This window comes from Ailuropoda melanoleuca, chromosome 4 (genome assembly GCF_002007445.2).
Source record: "Ailuropoda melanoleuca isolate Jingjing chromosome 4, ASM200744v2, whole genome shotgun sequence".
Classification (NCBI taxonomy): domain Eukaryota; kingdom Metazoa; phylum Chordata; class Mammalia; order Carnivora; family Ursidae; genus Ailuropoda; species Ailuropoda melanoleuca.
In genome coordinates, this window is record NC_048221.1 from 66,369,381 (window position 1) to 66,388,120 (window position 18,740).

The 18,740-nt window shown below is 40.7% G+C and overlaps 1 protein-coding gene across 1 annotated transcript in view; it reads left to right on the forward strand.

The window, feature by feature from the left end:
- Positions 1-18,740, forward strand: part of LONRF2 (LON peptidase N-terminal domain and ring finger 2) — a 77,032-nt gene that overhangs the window by 51,020 nt on the left and 7,272 nt on the right. Inside the window, exons 6-14 of the mRNA XM_034657267.1 lie at positions 2,902-3,024; positions 5,186-5,344; positions 5,872-6,073; positions 6,420-6,519; positions 6,799-6,913; positions 10,092-10,213; positions 11,787-11,945; positions 15,314-15,476; positions 17,758-17,907. Coding sequence (XP_034513158.1) covers positions 2,902-3,024; positions 5,186-5,344; positions 5,872-6,073; positions 6,420-6,519; positions 6,799-6,913; positions 10,092-10,213; positions 11,787-11,945; positions 15,314-15,476; positions 17,758-17,907 — 1,293 coding nt within the window. The remainder of the gene's footprint in view (positions 1-2,901; positions 3,025-5,185; positions 5,345-5,871; positions 6,074-6,419; positions 6,520-6,798; positions 6,914-10,091; positions 10,214-11,786; positions 11,946-15,313; positions 15,477-17,757; positions 17,908-18,740) is intronic.

Consider the following 18,740-nt stretch of genomic DNA (forward strand, 5'->3'; position numbering starts at 1 on the left):
GATAAGTAATGAGCAAGGAGATTGAATCCACAATCAAAATCTCCCAAAAAAGGAAAGCCCAGGACAAATGGTTTCGCAGGTGAATTCTACCAGACATTTAAAGAACTGATCCCAATCCTTCTCAAACTGTTCAGAGAATTGAAGAGGAAGGAGCACTTCCAGACTTATTTTATGAGGCCAACATTATCTTTATACTGAATCCAGATAAGGACACTACAAGAAAAGAAAATTATAGGCCAATATCCCTGATGAACGTAGATGCAAAATCCTCAAAAAATACTAGCAAACTGAATTAAGAAAGAAAGAAAGAAAAGAAAAGAAAAGAAAGAAAGAAAGAAAGAAAGAAAAGAAAGAAGAAAGAAAAGAAAAAAAGAAAAAAGAAAAGAAAAGAAGGAAGGAAGGGTGAGTGAGTTAAGTATGTGAGGTGGTGGATGTGTTAATTACCTTGATTGTGGGAATCATTTCACAATGTATGTGTATATCAAATCATCATGATAGATGCTACATTTTATATACAGTTATATTTGTCAGTTGTTCCTCAGTAAATCTGGATTAAAAAATGAATTCAGCTATCATCTGGAGGAGGTTAAATTCTTAGTTTTGGGCTTCATGACAGTATTTTTTTTTTCCTGTTTGCTTTAACTCTCAAAACCTGTCATTCCTGGGGTGCCTGGGTGGCTCAGCCGTTAAGCATCTGCCTTTGGCTCAGGGCGTGATTCCGGAGTTCTGGGATCCAGCCTGCTTCTTCCCCTCCCTCTCCCCCTGCTTGTGTTCCCTCTCTCGCTGGCTGTCTCTCTCTGTCAAATAAATAAATAAATAAACAAACAAACAAATAAATAAATAAATAAATAAAATCTTTAAAACAAACAAAACAAGCAAACAAAAAACCTGTCATTCCTGAGACATTTCAAGGAGATAAACAAGGTGAGCTGTGCTGTGCACATGACCTATCCTAACTGCCAATTCGAGTAAGGTTACTGGTCAGCAAATGTCAGGTAATTTAAAAGTTTCTGGTTCATTGTATGATTCACTTTCCTGAATGAAGTACTATGAAACTAATAAGATTTCTCTTTAAAAATTAAAAAATAGAAATAAATAAACAGATTGTTGTATAACCCAAAGAGCCAAGGGTCCATTTCTGGGTTCTCTATTCTGTTCCATTGGTCTATGTGTCTGTTTTTGCGCCAGTACCATGCTGTCTTTGTGACCACAGCTTTGTAGTACAGCTTGAAATCTGGCATTGTGATGCCCCCAGCTTTGTGTTTCCTTTTCAACAATTCCTTGGTGATTCTGGGCCTTTAGATTGTTGTATAACCATTCATTGGAACCCTACTTGGTAATAGGGAATAATGAATTGTTGATCCATTCAACAATGTGAGTGAACCTCAGAAGCATCACATTAAAGTGAAGGAAGGCCCACAAATACATGTGTGTGATTTCATTTATATGAAATTCTCAAAAAGGCAAAACTGTACTGTACTGTACTGTACTGACAGATCAGTGGTTCCTGGACTTGGAGAGAGGGGAGGATTGATTTCGAAGGGCATGAGAGAACATTCTGGGGTGATGGAAATGTGTTACATCACGATTGTGGTTGTCCAAAGTCTATATTGTACATTTTAAATTGGTGAATTTAATTCTATATAAATTATACCTCCATAAAACTGTGGCAGCAAGAAAGTATAAGCAAGTATGAGTCCATCACTGAAGAGAATGGGGAATATTTATGAGATTAGAAAGCTCAGCCAATGTTTGGAATGCACATGAATGGATGAAAAAGCAGAGAACATTATAGTTCAAATGGGAGCTAAGCTCATATCCTAATACAAACTCCAGAAAAGATTCAATTTAAACTCTTGAGAAAGGAATAAGAAGGGAGGTTTGCTTGACATGCCAGTTCACTATGCCATGCAGAGCAGTAGTGGGGGAAAAAAATCATAGTGCCCCATCCCCACCTCCCGCAAAGAATTTGGATAAACTGCCTGGGGAAAAGTGTGGCTGCCAATGCATGCAGAAATTCCCCCTCCCCCCACCCCCTGAGTAAGCCCCTCTAAATCTGGCTCCCAGCCTAAGGCCTGGCTTCCCTACCACACACCTGAAAATAAAAACTCTCAAATAGATTTCCCACATGTAGATGAAGAACCCAAAATGTCTTCCATTCATAATGAAGTCTATGAGGTCAAGGGTCTGACTCAACATGAGAGAAAACCAGTTGGAAACAGTACATCTTTTTAAAATATGAATGAAGAAGCAGGGATTCACAAGAAAAAAAGAAAAAAAGTCAATAAAGTCAATAAAATAAAGAAGAAAAAGACTAAAATGCATGATCAGGACTGACTCCAATGGAAATATAATACATGAACTGATAAAAACAAATTACAGTGTTTTTGATGATATGAGAAAATACTGCATCCACCCAAAAAAGAAAAAAAATGCTGGTGGAAAATACTGATCCATACTGCACTTTTTTTATTTCTCTTGTAGTATTTTGTATGTTATGCTTTGTGTTACAGATATTTCTGTTCATGTCTGTCTTCTCTCCAAGATTGTGCTCCTTGAAGACAGGAATGTGGTTGTGATCTGTGATGCCCAAATGTATTTAAAGTTGGTAGATAGCTGCTTCTTTCTTACTTAGCGTGGCCCTTGAAACTGCCTTGGGCTCAAATTCCTGGTCTCGAGACTCTTGTGCTCTGACTGTGGAGTGTGTTTATGCGATATTCGGGTTTGCTCAGGTTCCAGGGGAATTAGAGCTAGAGCCATCCTTGGTGGGTTTGTGTTTATTCTAGCTGACATGTTTATCCTAATATTCAGTAGTCCTAATGATTTTTTTCGGGGCTTTTTGTATGCAAGTATATAATCACACTTTTTAAAAATGTGTATCTTCTCTTTTGATGAATCCAGGGGCATCATATGAAGGCTCAGGCTCTTTCTGGATTGGGAAGAAGTAAGGAAGTGTTAAAGGAGTTTCTCTACTGCCTTGCTTTAAATCCTGAATGTAACTCAGTGAAGAAAGAAGCACAGAAGGTGTGATTTTCTTTAAATGACTTTCTTTTTTAAGTCTCATTTGTAGCCTTTATGTCCACGCTGAGTAATTCCTGCATGTCAAATAAAAAAGAAATAGAGTTCTGAATATTCATGACAATGTAATTAAAAACACACAGGAATAACGATGAGCTTCACATGTTTGGTAACTTTCATCCAGGGATAAAGCCCAATGTTTCATGAGACAGCATTTACATAGCTCCGTTCTGCGAGAATAATGACACGGGCTAGGGAGGCAGAGTGAGTTTTCTTAGACTTGTAATTTCAAGCATTATAGTTTGGATAGGAGCCCTATAAGAGACATTGTGATGATATACAAAATATACCAGTTTAGCTGGATAGGTTGACTTGAAATTTTCATCAAAGCTTCACGAGCATGATGCAGAAATATCTTTTTTCTTATTCAGGTCTTTAACCCATTCTCATTAGAGGTCACTGAGTCACATTTACTGTGGGAATCCACCCTATAAGAGCCTATACAATAGTTAGTCTCAGCACTTGCAGTGACCAGGAGTTCTTATTTTTATGTCAGTGTTTCCCTATTTAAGCAATATTCATTGCTGACTTCTCTTGTACATTCACCATGCAGTTTCCACTTTACAGGCTAGTTTTATTTTCTGGAGCAAGAGGGAATGAATCCATTTTTCCTCCTCCATTTTAAACCACCTTAGATATTTGAAATTGGCTGTTATCTTTGCCTTAAGTCTTTCTTTGGACTGAACATCCTTTTCTCACGGAACAAGGCTGTAAGGTTTCCTCCTCTGGACACGTTGTAGTGTACCTCAGCGTGCACACCTGACAGCTACAGGTGGGGAATTTTACCTTCCCTTGTGTTTATATCACGAGGCATGTTCGTTTATTTTTAGCCTAATACTACACCGTTGGCTCCTATTAGAACCATAGTTAGCCCAAACACCTAGATCTTTTTTTGTTTTCAGTGAGAGAACCTTCAGTGTGGATATTTTTTATCCTTATATTGTGCAGTGGTTTGGTCTTCATTAATGCTGTCAAATGATCACTTATGGGTTTTGGCCATTGTTTCAACTTGTCAAAATAATACTGAATCTTAACATTGGCTCTTCTATCCCTGCCTGCTTTGTCCCAACTGCAAATTTCACGAGAACCTTAAAACATATCTCAGCTGCTCTTTACAACAGCATCGTAATGAAATTCAGCCTGAGCTCAAAATTAAGCTATTTACAGAGGTCCCCGGGGCCAGAGTCTAGGTCTGGTGGTGCTTGAGGGTGCTTCTTGTCTATCTCATGCTATTTCACATATGATGTTTTTCCCTGTAGCGCTCTGTGTGTGGTAGATGTCTTCTATCTCAGGGCCCAAACACTGCCAGTCTGTTGATGCCCATGAAACGTGGTGATCCCCCAGGCAGCCTTCTGTTGCTTTACTGGAGCCCCTCAGAGCCAGTGCTGAGGACACCGACGTCCCTGCTGAGTGCTGTTCCTTCTTGATACAGGGGTCATGGGTGCTGGTGCACTGACCTGCCACATGAAGAACAGTGGCTGGTGATTTATTGGGTTTCCGTCACTCCTTTATACCTCTCTTAAGTCTTCGGATTCAGCTGAGTCCATGAGGTTTGGCAGGACCATGGAGTGACCGGCAGTCACTTCCCACCACCACCAAAGGCTAGTCCATGGCTCTGGAACTAGAATTATGGCTCTTCACCTGGTCTTCCCTTAAAGTTCTTTACTAGGCGGCTCTTCTGGTCATCTTGTAAGTTGAGCAGTCTTCTAGAAATATCTCAGTCCTGTGGGTGATCACAGTCTGGATTTAATTTAGGACCCCCACAACCTCTATACCCCACTTTTCTCTCTTAATCATGAGACTCTTAGGGGTGATTTTCTGTAGCATATGTGTAAGGACCAGGCAGAAAGAATTGGTAATGCTCATATTTTATAATTGGTAAGACTAAGCTGGAAAGGGACTGGTAGCTAAACTGCCTAAAGCATCGATTATGGTTTCAGAAACTTGAGTTTTGAAATAGTAGCACTTGGCAACTGGAATATGGTAATTATTCTTTTCAGTGTGTTAGGCCTATTTGGCCTTATGGTTTCCTTTGGATCTTTAAGACATATTATGTATTTTTCAAAAGTGTTTTAAAATACTTTTTATCTTCTTGGAAATTTTATAGGTCATGTGTGAGGTGTTTTTTCCAGCTTCAGAAAATGTGCATCAGAATTTGACATCTCCCATCCAAAGCAGAATATTGACCAGCAGGCTAAAGGCTCAGTGTTCCAGCCATGAAAACACCCAGGCTCTGGAGGAAGGCGGCAGTGCTGGGGGTTCTAAGGTATGAAGTGCATATGTTTGTCAGTATTATCTTGATTAAGCTTTATGTAATTCCTTAATTTTGAACACTTGCAAGTTATTCAGAGTGTGGCATTATGTTAGTTGGAAGTACTTCTCAAGACTGGTTCTAGCTCCTCAACCTGAAAGTTGAACCTTTTAAAGGAAGTTGGTGGAAATAATGAATGCGATAGAAAGAAACATGTAGAAACATTCAGGACACCACACACTGAGAAACCCAGGCATCAGGAGACTCGGATTTATTATGGCTTGGAGAAAAGAAAGCAGAGGGATGATTTGAATATATGAAGATTGATGTTCAGTTGATCAGTCTCAAGAAGAATTGTTCTGTATTTTACCGTGGAATGTGTAAAGCTCATCTTAGATGTTAATAGATGAAAGCAGTCATGAAGGAAGAGCATAAGCCCTCTTTTTTCCAGAGATTTCTAAGAAAGGCCACTACATGAATATTATTTTCTCTTATGTTATGATTTCTTTAATATTCAGGATTCTTTTTTCCCATTTAACCAGAACCCATCTGAGAAATCTGATGTGTTTAGAAATACCAATTATTCAGTTTTGTATTTTATACTGGGTCTGCACTTTGAAGAGGATAAAGAAGTGTTAGAGAGTATCCTTCCAGCAGCACCCAGCACCAGTTTAAAGAGACAATTTCCAAATGATTTGGAGGATGTCCAAGACCTGAATGGCCCTGGGAAAATTCCCAAGAAAGGTTAGTAAGCTATTTTGTTATGGAGTTGTAGGACTCCAGAGTGACAGAATGTTAGCTAATATTCAATATATTTTTTAAAAAAGTTTTTACGCAGATAGTTTGAAATTAATAATGAAAGGAATACATCAGCTTTATGATTATAGAACAGTTTAAATGGTTAATCCTACAAAGACTTCAAGTCAGAAATAGGGAAATTTTAGTTATAACTTTAATGTTTATTCATGCCCACTGTCCAGATAAATGATTTCTTATATTGGTGTAACACATTTTAGCCAGAGGAAATGCAGTTGCTGCATGCTCTTGTCCAGATGAGCAATGTTAATTATAGCATTTTAAACTTTTTCAGAGTCAGATTCCTCACCTCAAAGGAACATGACCTCTAACATAGGAGAAAGTCCAGAACTCTCCATAGATGTAACTGACTTTGAGTGTGCCCTTTGCATGAGGTAGGATGACAGAGAACCTGTGCAACTCTGAAAAACTCATTCTTTCTGAATTGGATATCCTAAACATAATGGGCTTTTTATTATCAGAGAAATTATGTATACCTTAGTAGTAAATGATTTATTTTCTAAAAATTTGATAAGGAAAATGTCAATGGAAATGGATATCAGTAATTTCTAAAGCCATAAAGGAATTGTCTTAAGGAATTATTAGAAAATAAATGAATTATTTGAAAATCTCTTCTGGACATTTTTGGCTAAAAACTCAGATATATTTTTCAGGTTGCTCTTTGAACCTGTCACGACACCATGTGGACATACATTTTGCCTGAAATGCCTTGAGCGCTGCCTCGACCATGCCCCACATTGTCCACTGTGTAAAGAAAAACTCTCAGAAGTAAGTATTTCTTCTGAAACAACAGGACTGTTGAGCCCCTCCTCTCATCCCTCAGTAGATGCTCATTTCTGGGGTTGGCTTTGCTTCTATTACCCATGTACTAAGGAAAGTTGGATTTCTCCAGTCAAAGATAGGTCTTTTTCCCATTGATTTCTCAAAAAGTACACAAGGGAAGTTTAGATACAGAAACAATTAAACTTCAGGGAAGTTTTCAGGCATGAATTATAGTTGAGATATACTGAAAACAGGTACCATAATCGGAGCTCTTACGATGTGTTAGTTATAAATAGTTGAGATAACATTACTGAGTCCTCACCATATGTTAATCGTAAAGGGTCGAGATAATATCATGGCGCACTTGATATGTGCCAAGGATTCTGTCCTTTATCTCATCTCAAGGTGAAGTCATATTGTGGTACTCAGTTTTGCATAGGATCGAAGACTTGATCAGTTTTGACCACTGGGAAATCCCTTTGGTGTGTTGTCAGTTGTGTCTTTTGTCTGTAATCAAAGCCAATCATACTTAAGATTCTGTGGAGGGAAGCTATTTAGTTATGTCTAACTCAAAAATAAACTGTCACATCCATACCTTAGGTATGGTAAATACAATAAACAGCACTTAAAAGCTTTTAAAGGCTTTCTGATCAACCTTTCAAATTGTGAATATGTATCAACAGTATTGGGCTCTGGTGCCACTAACCTTCCACGGAGCAAGTTATTTAACTTCTTGGTGGGGGGAGGGGTTTTTTAATCCATAAAATGTACTAATAATATTTGCCTTAATTACTTCTATACACTTAATGTATTTTAAGTAGGACAAAGTGGTTTTTTAAAGATTTATTTGTCTATTTTTAGAGAGAGAGAACGAGAGTGTGTGGGTGTGCAGGTGCAAGCTGGGGAAGGAGGGACAGAGGGAGAGAGAGACTCTCAAGCATACTCCCCAGTGAGCACGGAGTCTGATGTGGGGCTTAATCTCAAGACCCTGAGAACATGACCTGAGTGGAAGTCAGAGTCAGACACTTAACCGACTGAGCCACCCAGGTGGCCCAGGATAAAGTAGTTTTTTAAAACAAATGTCCAGTAAAAAATTTATTTTTGAATTTGATATGGTAAAGGAGTTATTATGTGAGTTTTTAAATAACTGTAACTTAGTTTACTGCCAAAATTTGTTAAAAATAAGTTATTATAATTGAAACCTTTCTAAATCATTCTATGTACATACTTACTTCTTTAAATTGCATACATCCTGAAACTCTCCGTTATTCAGGACTCTCACCAGGAATATGATTCATTGTACTAGGCACCATGCGTCATGATGGTAGGTGCTTTTTGAGTTTGCGTAGTAGTTTCCTTTGGCGGTTCCTCTGCAGGTCTACAAGAGCTGTGTTTGCTCTCTCTTCTTGCTAACGGTGGCATAGCATCTGGCCTGCTGCCTTGCTGTACCCATGCTTGTCTGGGCCGGTGGGCCTGGAGGCGGCTTGTTTATTCCCAGACAGTACAATGCATGTCTTTATGACCATGGTTTGTAACACAGACCCTTCGTTCACGCCCGTGTGCAGCGCTGTCTGGTAGGGGCTGTGTGATGAAGCAGTGTGTTGAGGCTGGCACTGTAATACAAGCTCCGTAGGGACAGAGACGGCTTCTGCCTTGTTTTCACTCTCTCTCCAGGGGCCAGGGCACATGGTAGGGGCTTATGATTATGAGTAAATGAATGAATGATTAAATGAATGAATGAATGAGCCAATGATTAAGTGCAGGCTCTGCATGGATTGTCAGTGTTGCAGAAATTAGAATCTAACACAACCAACTAAAATTAAAAATCATAATTTGATCTTTCTTCCATGCAGAAACCCCTTAATGAGCTTAGACTTTCTCACATACATTATTATAAGCACGAGTCATCAACTATCTATTGTATGCACAGAGGTCTTGGGTATCGGAATGCCAAGTAAAGCAGATTGTATCATATTACTCTTCAATAAAATGGTGCTGTAAACTAACAGAATAAAACACGGATTAATAATATTTACTGTGAATTAAGTTAAACTTGTTTTTGCTAGTTATTCTGTTACTGAGGGTCTCAAACACAGTTGTGTCCCCGAGGCTGGACTCCTAGTTCTTAGTTTCAGCAATACATGTAGCTTGTTTCACACAAGCTAAAGGGAGACATGGCATATGTCTAGGACTCGCCCAGATGGAACTGTTAGAAATACGTAGAGTGGCCCAAGCCCAGAAACGCAGCAAGTTAACAAAACAACAGCAGCACATTGAAACCTACCAGCCCCGAGGTCCTGGTCCCAAATGTGGCTCTACACTAGTCCCTTCACCCCTCTGAGACCCATCATCTTTATTGTGCATAGTAGACAATACTTTTGGGTAGGGCTATTTTAAGGCCTAACTTAATTTATATGAAGCATCTGCAATTGGTACCTGATGAATATTAGGATGTTAGTGAAAAGGGTAGTTATTTGCAAATTCATAGGCCTAAGATAAAAGAAGTACACACACACACACAGAGAATAATAGATCTTCAGCTACATAGGACCCTTCCAGCCACTGATCCTAGCAGTTTTAATTCAATTTCCACCTATTTCCCTTCACATCCAGCTGTAATTCCTTGGTCCCTCAGTCCCTTTCCCAATCCAAATAAAGTCAACTCTGCCTCTCACACGTGCCCATATAAGTAACAAAGCAAAGCTAGAGAAAAGCCACAAAATTGGGAAGAATGGTTTCAGTTTAAATTTACAATCCTAAATCTCAGACTCAAAACATTAGTAGTCATTCTTACTATGCTTTTCTAGTAGCTTCAATTTTCCACTTTCTTGGATGGTTATTTCCCATTTCTCTTCTTTCACAACATATCCCACTCACTTCCTCTCCCTTCCCTGATGTTGTGATACTTGATTGAGAATGCAGAAGCCAGCAAGGCTGGGAATCACTCATCCTTCCTCCAGGTGATGAACACCTTCTCCTGCCCTTTTCTCAGAGGGGAGGAACTGCCCGGCCCCTGTCCCTACCCCAGGCTGGCTGACCTCCAGGTTCTCCATCCCCATCCTTTTGTCTTCTGGAGACTCCACCCCTCTCCCTCCTTGTTGGCAGTTTCTACTGGGGAGAAAGTGCTTTGTCCTCTAGAATTAATTACCAAGTGGTTATTACTTAACATTTCCTTTTGTTACAGTTGCTGGCAAGCAGAAATTTTAATATAACTATTCTGGCCGAAGAGTTAATATTTCGGTATTTATCTGATGAACTCTCTGATAGGAAGAGAATTTATGATGAAGAAATGACAGAACTGTCGAAGTAAGTCCTCATGTTGTATGTACTTGGTCTTGAGTTCAGATTAAAGAAGGAAACCCTTGCATTCATACCTTTATCTCAGGTTTTTTCCCCTCCTGGCAGAGAAATTGGACCTAAAAATAGAAAAAAAAATTAATTGCAAAGAGTTTATGGAAATTTAATTGAGAGGGGTCATAAGAAATATTTCAAAAGTGTGTCTTCATGGGGCCCCTAGGTGGGTCAGCTGGTTAAGTGTCTGACTCTTTTTTTTTTCTTTTTTTAAGATTTTATTTATTTATTCGACAGAGATAGAGACAGCCAGCGAGAGAGGGAACACAAGCAGGGGGAGTGGGAGAGGAAGAAGCAGGCTCATAGAGGAGGAGCCTGACGTGGAGCTCGATCCCATAATGCTGAGATCACGCCCTGAGCCAAAGGCAGACGCTTAACCGCTGTGCCACCCAAGCGCCCCAAGTGTCTGACTCTTGATCTCAGCTCAGGTCTTGATCTCGGGGTTGAGTTCAAGCCCCATGTTGGACCCCATGCTGGGTATGGAGCCCACTTTTTAAAAAAGTGCGTCTTCACAAAATTACATAGTTGTTTTTTATATCTAAGTAAGTGGTACTGAGTTTTCCAGAATTGAAAAGGCACAGTAAGTAAAAATGGAAGGGAAAATAGGTTTACCCCTCGACATAGGTTTGATAGTTATTTTTATCTTTTAAAGTGAACAGAGTTGTGTGTTGTGGCAAACTTTAACTATTGAGGTCTTATACTTCTTCCACTCTTTTTTATTTAGAACTCATTGTCTTTGACTACTGTGTAGTTTTTGCTTTCATCGGAACTTTTTTCTCTTCTTATTATTTATTTTTATTGAGGTAATATTGATGCATAACATTATATGAATTTCAGGTATGTAACAGTGCTTTGGTATTTATATATATTGCAAAATGACTACCACAGTAAGTCTTAACGTTAGCAAATCTTTTTTTGTGCGGTGAGAACTTTTAAGATCTATTCTCTTATCAACTTTCAAATATGCAATGCAGTATTATTTCACCATGTAGTGCATTACATCCCCAGGACTTATTTATTTCGCAGCTGGAAGCTTGTACCTTCAACCCCCTTCACCCATTTCACCCATTACCCACCCCACCTCAGCCTCTGGCAACCACCAATCTTTTGTCTGTATCCATGAGCTTGGTTTTCTTCTTTTTTAAGATTCCGCATGTAAGTTAGGCCATACGGAATCCATTTTTTCTGACTTATTTCACTTAGCATAGTGCCCTCAAGGTCATTAGAATTTTTATTTATCATGGTCATAAGCTATAACTTTTTCTGAGTAAATTAATACAATTCAGCATGTTCTGTCTCATCTAATTAAATAAGGCAGGCTTGGCAGGAAACCCAGTGAGCTGATAACTTTCTCATGAGGTGGTCCTTGGCTTCCTTTTCCCATTAAAGACTGAGACAGGCCTGAGGGTTTTACGTTGTAAATGAGAGAATTGAGGTTGGCTAGCTTTTGCTATTTTACAGTGACTAATATTCCCTTTCATTTCTAACTGCTCCTGCTTCTCAGTTTACATTTTCCCTCACCCAACAGTCTGACCAGAGATGTCCCCATCTTCGTGTGTGCCATGGCCTTCCCCACCGTCCCGTGCCCACTTCATGTCTTTGAGCCCCGCTATCGGCTTATGATAAGAAGATGCATGGAAACTGGCACCAAACGGTTTGGCATGTGTCTATCTGCTGAGCACGCAGGGTAAGAATTGTCAGCATTCAGAGGGTCCTAAATAAATACATAACTTGTTCTTTTTCTTGAAGAACAATTTAAGATGATGTTGAAAATTTCTGGTGTCTCCCATTACACAACAAGGTATAAGTCCGAGACCATCTATGATGTGATCCCAGCCTTCTTTCTAGCCTCATCTCCTGCTCCTTTCTTTCAGACATCATACTTGCTAGTCCACTACTGTGTTATTTGCATTTCTCTAAATATAGTTCATATTCATACCTCCATGCTTCCCTCTGCCTATAATTCTCTTCTAGTTCACCATGCAAACAAATTCAGCCTAACTTTTAAGGTCTAAAAATTTTGCTAAAATATTGAAACCTCCATCTGTACAACCAGACAAATTTCAGTCTTACAAATACCCCAGCTCTTAGTTTTTACCTCTCCTGATTTTACATCAAGCTGGCAGACAGCTTCCCTCCATGGCTGCTCTGGGGACTCTGGGTCCTTCCCATCTGTTGGCTTCCTTATCCCCTAGGGCTTTGTCATTACAGCATGGTTACGATGAGGTCACTTCATGTAAGTTCTAGCTGGTAGAAGAGGCACATATGCTCTGAAAGGATTCAGAAGAAAAGGGGGTACAAGGGGCGCCTGGGTGGCACAGCGGTTAAGCGTCTGCCTTCGGCTCAGGGCGTGATCCCGGCGTTATGGGATCGAGCCCCACATCAGGCTCCTCCACTATGAGCCTGCTTCTTCCTCTCCCACTCCCCCTGCCTTGTGTTCCCTCTCTCGCTGGCTGTCTCTATCTGTGTTAAATAAATAAATAAAATCTTTAAAAAAAAAAAAAAGAAAGAAAAGAAAAGGGGGCACACATCACTATTGCTCACACCTACTGCAAAGAAGCCTGGGAAATGTAGTCCACCCATGTGCCCAGGAAGAAAGGGAGCATGGATGTGTAGGACCATCCACTAGTTTCCACCATATATACCTAGGAACAGATCTTTTTAAAGATATGTGTAGGACCTTTATGGAAAGAATTCTACAGCTTTATTGAAAAATATTCAGGAAGATCTAAGTAAATGAAGACAAATACCATATCCATGGATGGATGCGTAGACTTCAATGTCATAGAAATGTCAGTTTTACCCAAATTAGTCTATAAATCTAAAGTAGTTTCAGTCAACATTCCAAGAGGGTTTTTTTCATGGAATTGTTCAAGCTGATTTTAGAATTATTATGGAAAGGAAAAGACCAAGACCATGATAGTTTTGAAGAAATCAGTTGAGCAAGATGGGAGAACACTCCCATAACAAACTTAGAAGTCCTAGTAAGCAGACCACTGAAACAGAATATGGAGATAAGAAACAGATCCACTCATATATGAATGCCATATTTACATACAATTTGTGAGAAAAGGCAAGCTGCTCACTTAAAAGGTGCTTAGAAAATTAGTGGGCAGTCCAAATGGGAAAAAATAATATTTTCTCTGCCTTGCACCATAAACACAAATTAACACATGTTATTTACATTCTCAGTGTGAAAAACAACATATACAAATTTTAAGAGAAAACATTGGAGACTACAATTGGGAAAAGGAAAAGATTGTTTTTTTTATACAAGATGCTGAGAGCACATAGCATGGAAGACGAGATTAATAAATTTGAATATATTAAAATTTGATTCATCAAAACCAGCAAAAGCAGAGTGAAAAAACAAGTTCCAGAAGTTCTGCTTCCATGAAGGATACAGAACACTAAGAAGAGCATTACTCCAGATAAACTATAGGACATAAGTTTCATGAACCCATTGGTGAGCAGAGGTTGCTCACAGTAAGTGAGGAAAGGCAAGTCCCTCCAGGGAGAGCAGTAGACAAAAGCGTGGCTTACCTGTGGCAGAGCCCAAGAGAAGGAGACCTGCAAGTATGTAGGAAGAATTCAGCTGTTTTTTTTGGGCCACGTTCTAATGGCCTCATGTGGACAAGCATGAGAGTCCAGATGCTCTGGGAGTTACAGATGCAAGGGGAATTTGCATTCTCTCACAAGTTCTTGTCCACAGACAGGATAGGATGCTTATTGGAAAGACAGGTTCTGCAGATGAGACAGGGTTTGGGAGAGCTGACATTTGAAGGCATTTGTCTGCTGATGGCTGGGGCAGTCAGTCCTCCCTTGAAGGGGATCTTCAGGGCACCTCCGTCCATGCCACGGCTATGGATAAGATAGCCCTGTTAGACAAGCAGGAAGAGATAGTTTTAGGAGAGACCCAAGTAGGGGTGTCCAGCCTTACAGGCATGTGACTTGGGAACCGTCACTCATCGTTAGCTTGAAGGTGTGTACTGAAGTTGTTCATTTACTTTAGAATTAGGTGGCCTTGGGTGCAGATCTCAGGTCTAAATCTTACATAAGTTGTTGATTTTTTTAAACCTTCCTGTTTTTGTGAGGCTTGAATGAGCACATATTCTAAACTGCTCCATGTAGTGCTTGACATGTAATGGGCTCAATCAGTGTCCCCAGGAAGCAGATGAGAGTTAAAAGAGTGAGAGTGGGTAAGATCACAGGGATGGCTTTGGAGCGAGGATGCCACCCTGGGCGGCCCCTGTGTGAGGAACACGTGGGGGAGGGAGGCACCTATGAAGGGCTACACTGGTCAGGCCCATCGTGGGTGATGGAAACGTCCCCTATCTTGTTGAGGCTCATGGTCTCACTGGTGTGTACAGCTGACAACACTCCGAGCCAACCATTAAGACCTCTGCATTTTCCGTATGTACATTATCCTGCAAGAAAAACATTACATCCTTCTAGAAAGAGGAAATCCTTGGAATTACTGCATCCCTCTTTCGAATTCTTTGGTTCACATTTACAAACGTGCCACAGAGAGCAGCAGAGGGTGTTGGGTCAGTGACAGATCAGCAGGCTCATGCCAGAGTCATGTATGACTTCCTGTGGGTTATTTCAGTGGAATGGTGGGGTATGGAGGCCTGATGGGGAGCAGGAGGTGAAGGCAGTGACTGTAGATGACTTTCTTTTGTTGGAGAGGACAGAGCTGCCCGGCAGCAGTGGAAATGGGGGAGGAGGGAGCAGAATCTGAGAGTGGCGTGGGGGCCCCGGACATACCTTGTGCTCTCTGTACTCCCTGCCAGTGCCCTGACCAAGGGGACGGAGAATTCTCCCTCCACCCCTCACTAGCTTGTTTGAACGACTGAGGCACAAGTTCCCCTTTCCCTCCAGCCCTCCCTCTGCAGCCCTTGCACACCCGTATGTTTTGCATTCAACAGAAGGAATCATCTGCAGGGTGTCTCTTAGAGAAAATAAGCTTGCTGGTCCCATGTGGAGACACCATTTGTTTTGTTTAGATCTTTGCATTTTTAAAATCACGGTCGTTTCTCCTGACTGTCCTGTCAGAATTTCGGAGTACGGCTGCATGCTGGAGATTAAGGACGTCAGAACGTTTCCTGATGGGAGTTCGGTTGTGGATGCCATTGGAATCAGTCGGTTCAGAGTTCTAAGCCACCGCCACAGAGACGGCTATAACACAGCCGACATTGAGTACCTCGAAGATGAAAAGGTGAGGTTTATTTTACTGCTGCGTGTTTAGGGGTCAGTCACCTTGTTTTCCTCTGCGCTGTGGAAAAACTTGGTCGGATTTTTACTGACAATATTACTTATATCCTCCCTAATTCAGCACTTCAGTTACTTGGTACGTCAGTGGATTTTTCACCTGGGTTGGAGCTGGTGGACCCATCTCCTCCTCAAAAAAATTACCTTACTGCTGCACATTGCGAATGCCTTTGTGATTTGTTGTCTCGGTGTTCTGGCCTAGGAGCTGGCAGACTTTTCCTACAGGGGGCCATACAGTCAATACTATAGATGTTCCAGGCCATGCAGTGTCTGTTGCGACTCCTTAGCTCAGACAGAAGCAGCCGTAGACAGCCCGTAAATGAGTCGGCATGACTGGTTTCCAGTAAAATGCTGTTTACATAAACATAGGCAATGAACAGGATCTGACTTGTGAGTAGTAGTCCATCCCTGTTCCAGGTACTGGTTTTAGTTCAGAATGAGATATAATATAAAAAACAGTGCTTAGAAACACCTTCTAAAGCTCAGTGTAAAGGATTTGGCTCTCTTACCCCTTAAGAAATATTGATATGTCTAATAGACATATCAGAACTTACATTTTGATAGGTTAATGAAATGTTTTGAAGGGATTCTCAAAAAGACGTGTATGGAGATGTCCCTGGCAGTCTTATTCATTAAGACACACAACCATGCATGCTGTGTGGCTCCATTCATACACTTCCCGGACCAGGCGTCACTTGTCTCTGGGGTTGGAGGGCAGAGACTGGCTGGGGTGGAGGCCCATCGTGGGTGATGGAAACGTCCCCTGTCCTGTTGAGGCTCATGGTCCCACTGGTGTGTATGGCTGACAACACTCCGAGCCAACCATTAAGACCTCTGCATTTTCCGTATGTACATTATCCTGCAAGAAAAACATTACATCCTTCTAGAAAGAGGAAATCCTTGGAATTACTGCATCCTTCTTTCGAATTCTTTGGTTCACATTTACAAACGTGGAGAGTGAGAGTCTTTAGCTGTCTGACATCACACTGGAAGTCACTTTGGGGACAGTCCTGTACGTTCATGACGCCCATGAGTAGAGCCACACCCACAGGGCCAGCACCGTCCCTTTTCCAGCTGCCGGTTCCACAGGGCCACCCGGTGCAGGGGAGCCGAGCACAGCGAGTCAACCCTAACGCCTCAGGACCAGGGAGTGGGCTTTAAAGGATGTGACTGAATGTCATTGTTCTCGGGGTCCCTCTGCTGCCCCAGTAACAAATCTGAGGAGAGGGTTTACTGACTGTTGTATGGATGGAGATTTGGAGTGGTACATGTATTTAAAATGAGAGCTTACATAGCTACAACATGAAATGATTTTGGTGGTTTTTTAAAAGGAAAATCCTCTACCACATATGAATGTTTAATTTGTATACTTCACATTGAGAATGGTTGTATGCATTATAATCTAATTTCTCAGTTCACCTAGTTTTCAGAGATACTGGAATTTTGTAACCAGAAAGGACCTGAATGATTTATTCCCATTTTGTAGATGAAAAAGCTCTAGCCTCAGGAGGCTGTATGACTGGCTCATGAGAATCAGTAATGAAGCCAGAACATACCTGGGTCCTTTGGTTCCCAGCCCAGTGCTTTTCCCACTTAGGTGTTCCTGAGTAGGACTGGGACATACTTAAAATGAATGACTTGGCAGTGAGATAGGCACCCAGAAACAGCGTGAGGGCCTACCGCTGCGTAAGGCTAAAGCAGGGAATGTGCGTAGCTGTAACATGGCTTTTGGAGTATAGTTTGGTGATCTGGAATACAATATTTTAAATGTCTCACTCTTTGACTTGGCAATTCTACTTCAAGGAAACTATCCTGAGGGAATGACGGTCCCTTCTCTCAACACCAACAACAAAAATAAAACAACCTCCCCACTTTTGCATAAATATTTATATTCCTGTGTTATTTTTAAATATATCTTATCTGAATGATGGAGTACATTCTCAAATATAGGATTGCATGTAGCCATTGAAAATTACTCGTGGTAACATGGGATATGTTTATATTGTTAAGAGAAAAATCAGGATGTTCTAGATAGACAGGGTAGATAGGTCCTCAGTGTGTAAGAAAAGTACAGATTTGTATATTGAGCGTATAATAGGTTTATAAAACACTAACCAATTTTCTAAGAAATAAATGCCATGAATCCACTTAGCAAATGCAGCTGATGTTGCTACATTTCATGTGTATTAATGAGTTGTTAAAATGGCGGTCCATTTTTCCTTGACCAGGTGGAAGGTCCAGCGTATGAAGAACTTACCAGTCTTCATGATTCCGTTTATCAGCAGTCAGTTTCCTGGTTTACTTCACTTCAGGATCACATGAAGGAACAAATTTTAAGCCATTTTGGGTTAATGCCAGACAGGGAATCTGAGCCTCAGGTATATTCTCCTTATTTCTTTTATAATGCTATTATTTGCTGCTATTATGTGCTAAGATAGATTATTCTGAAGGAAAATTAGGCACTATATGCAATATACTCCATCATGATCACTTACAAGCCAATTCATTTATCAGCAGCCTAAGGAAGCACCCAATATAGTAGCATGTGCTTTTTGGAGCAAAACAGGCAATGCTTTCCGATGAGTACTGCATAAAGGTGATTTATTTTCTATCAAAAGCAAATTTATTCTGATTGGCTGTCAGCTTTAGTACTTTTACTTCTCTCACCAATTATTTAAATCAACTGTTTAAATCCTACAACTTAGAGAGTAATAATCCTTGAATATTGGCACGAACACTCCATGTTTTGCATATCATATTGCCTCGCGCCTAATAAACAGGTGTTGAATAAATGAAGAGAAAATCTAAGTCTTGTTAAATTAGAAGCCTTCCTGCCTTATCTCTAGCCCGGCTTTCTCTGGTGTTCCACAAGCTGTCCACGAAGCTGGCTCTTCAAGCAATGCCTGGCTTCAGGCTGTGAAGCAGTTCTAACCACAAATGAATCCTCTCCTCTTCCTCTGGGTGACAGAACCAGGCAGGATGGTTTAGGCTTGTGGCTGAGAGTATGTTGTTCCTTCGACTGTACGTGTTCACCTATCGTGGAGAAAGTGGAGCTGGAGGACCAGCTTTCAGCGGGGCTGGGGGAAGATGAAATGTCCTTTTTATTTTTCCCATCCATTTTTATGTTCTTTTCCTATCTCTTAAGGATTTCTGTCTTCCTCCCCCCACCTATGTCTTTTCTAAAATTCAGAACCATCCTGTAAGCCAAAAA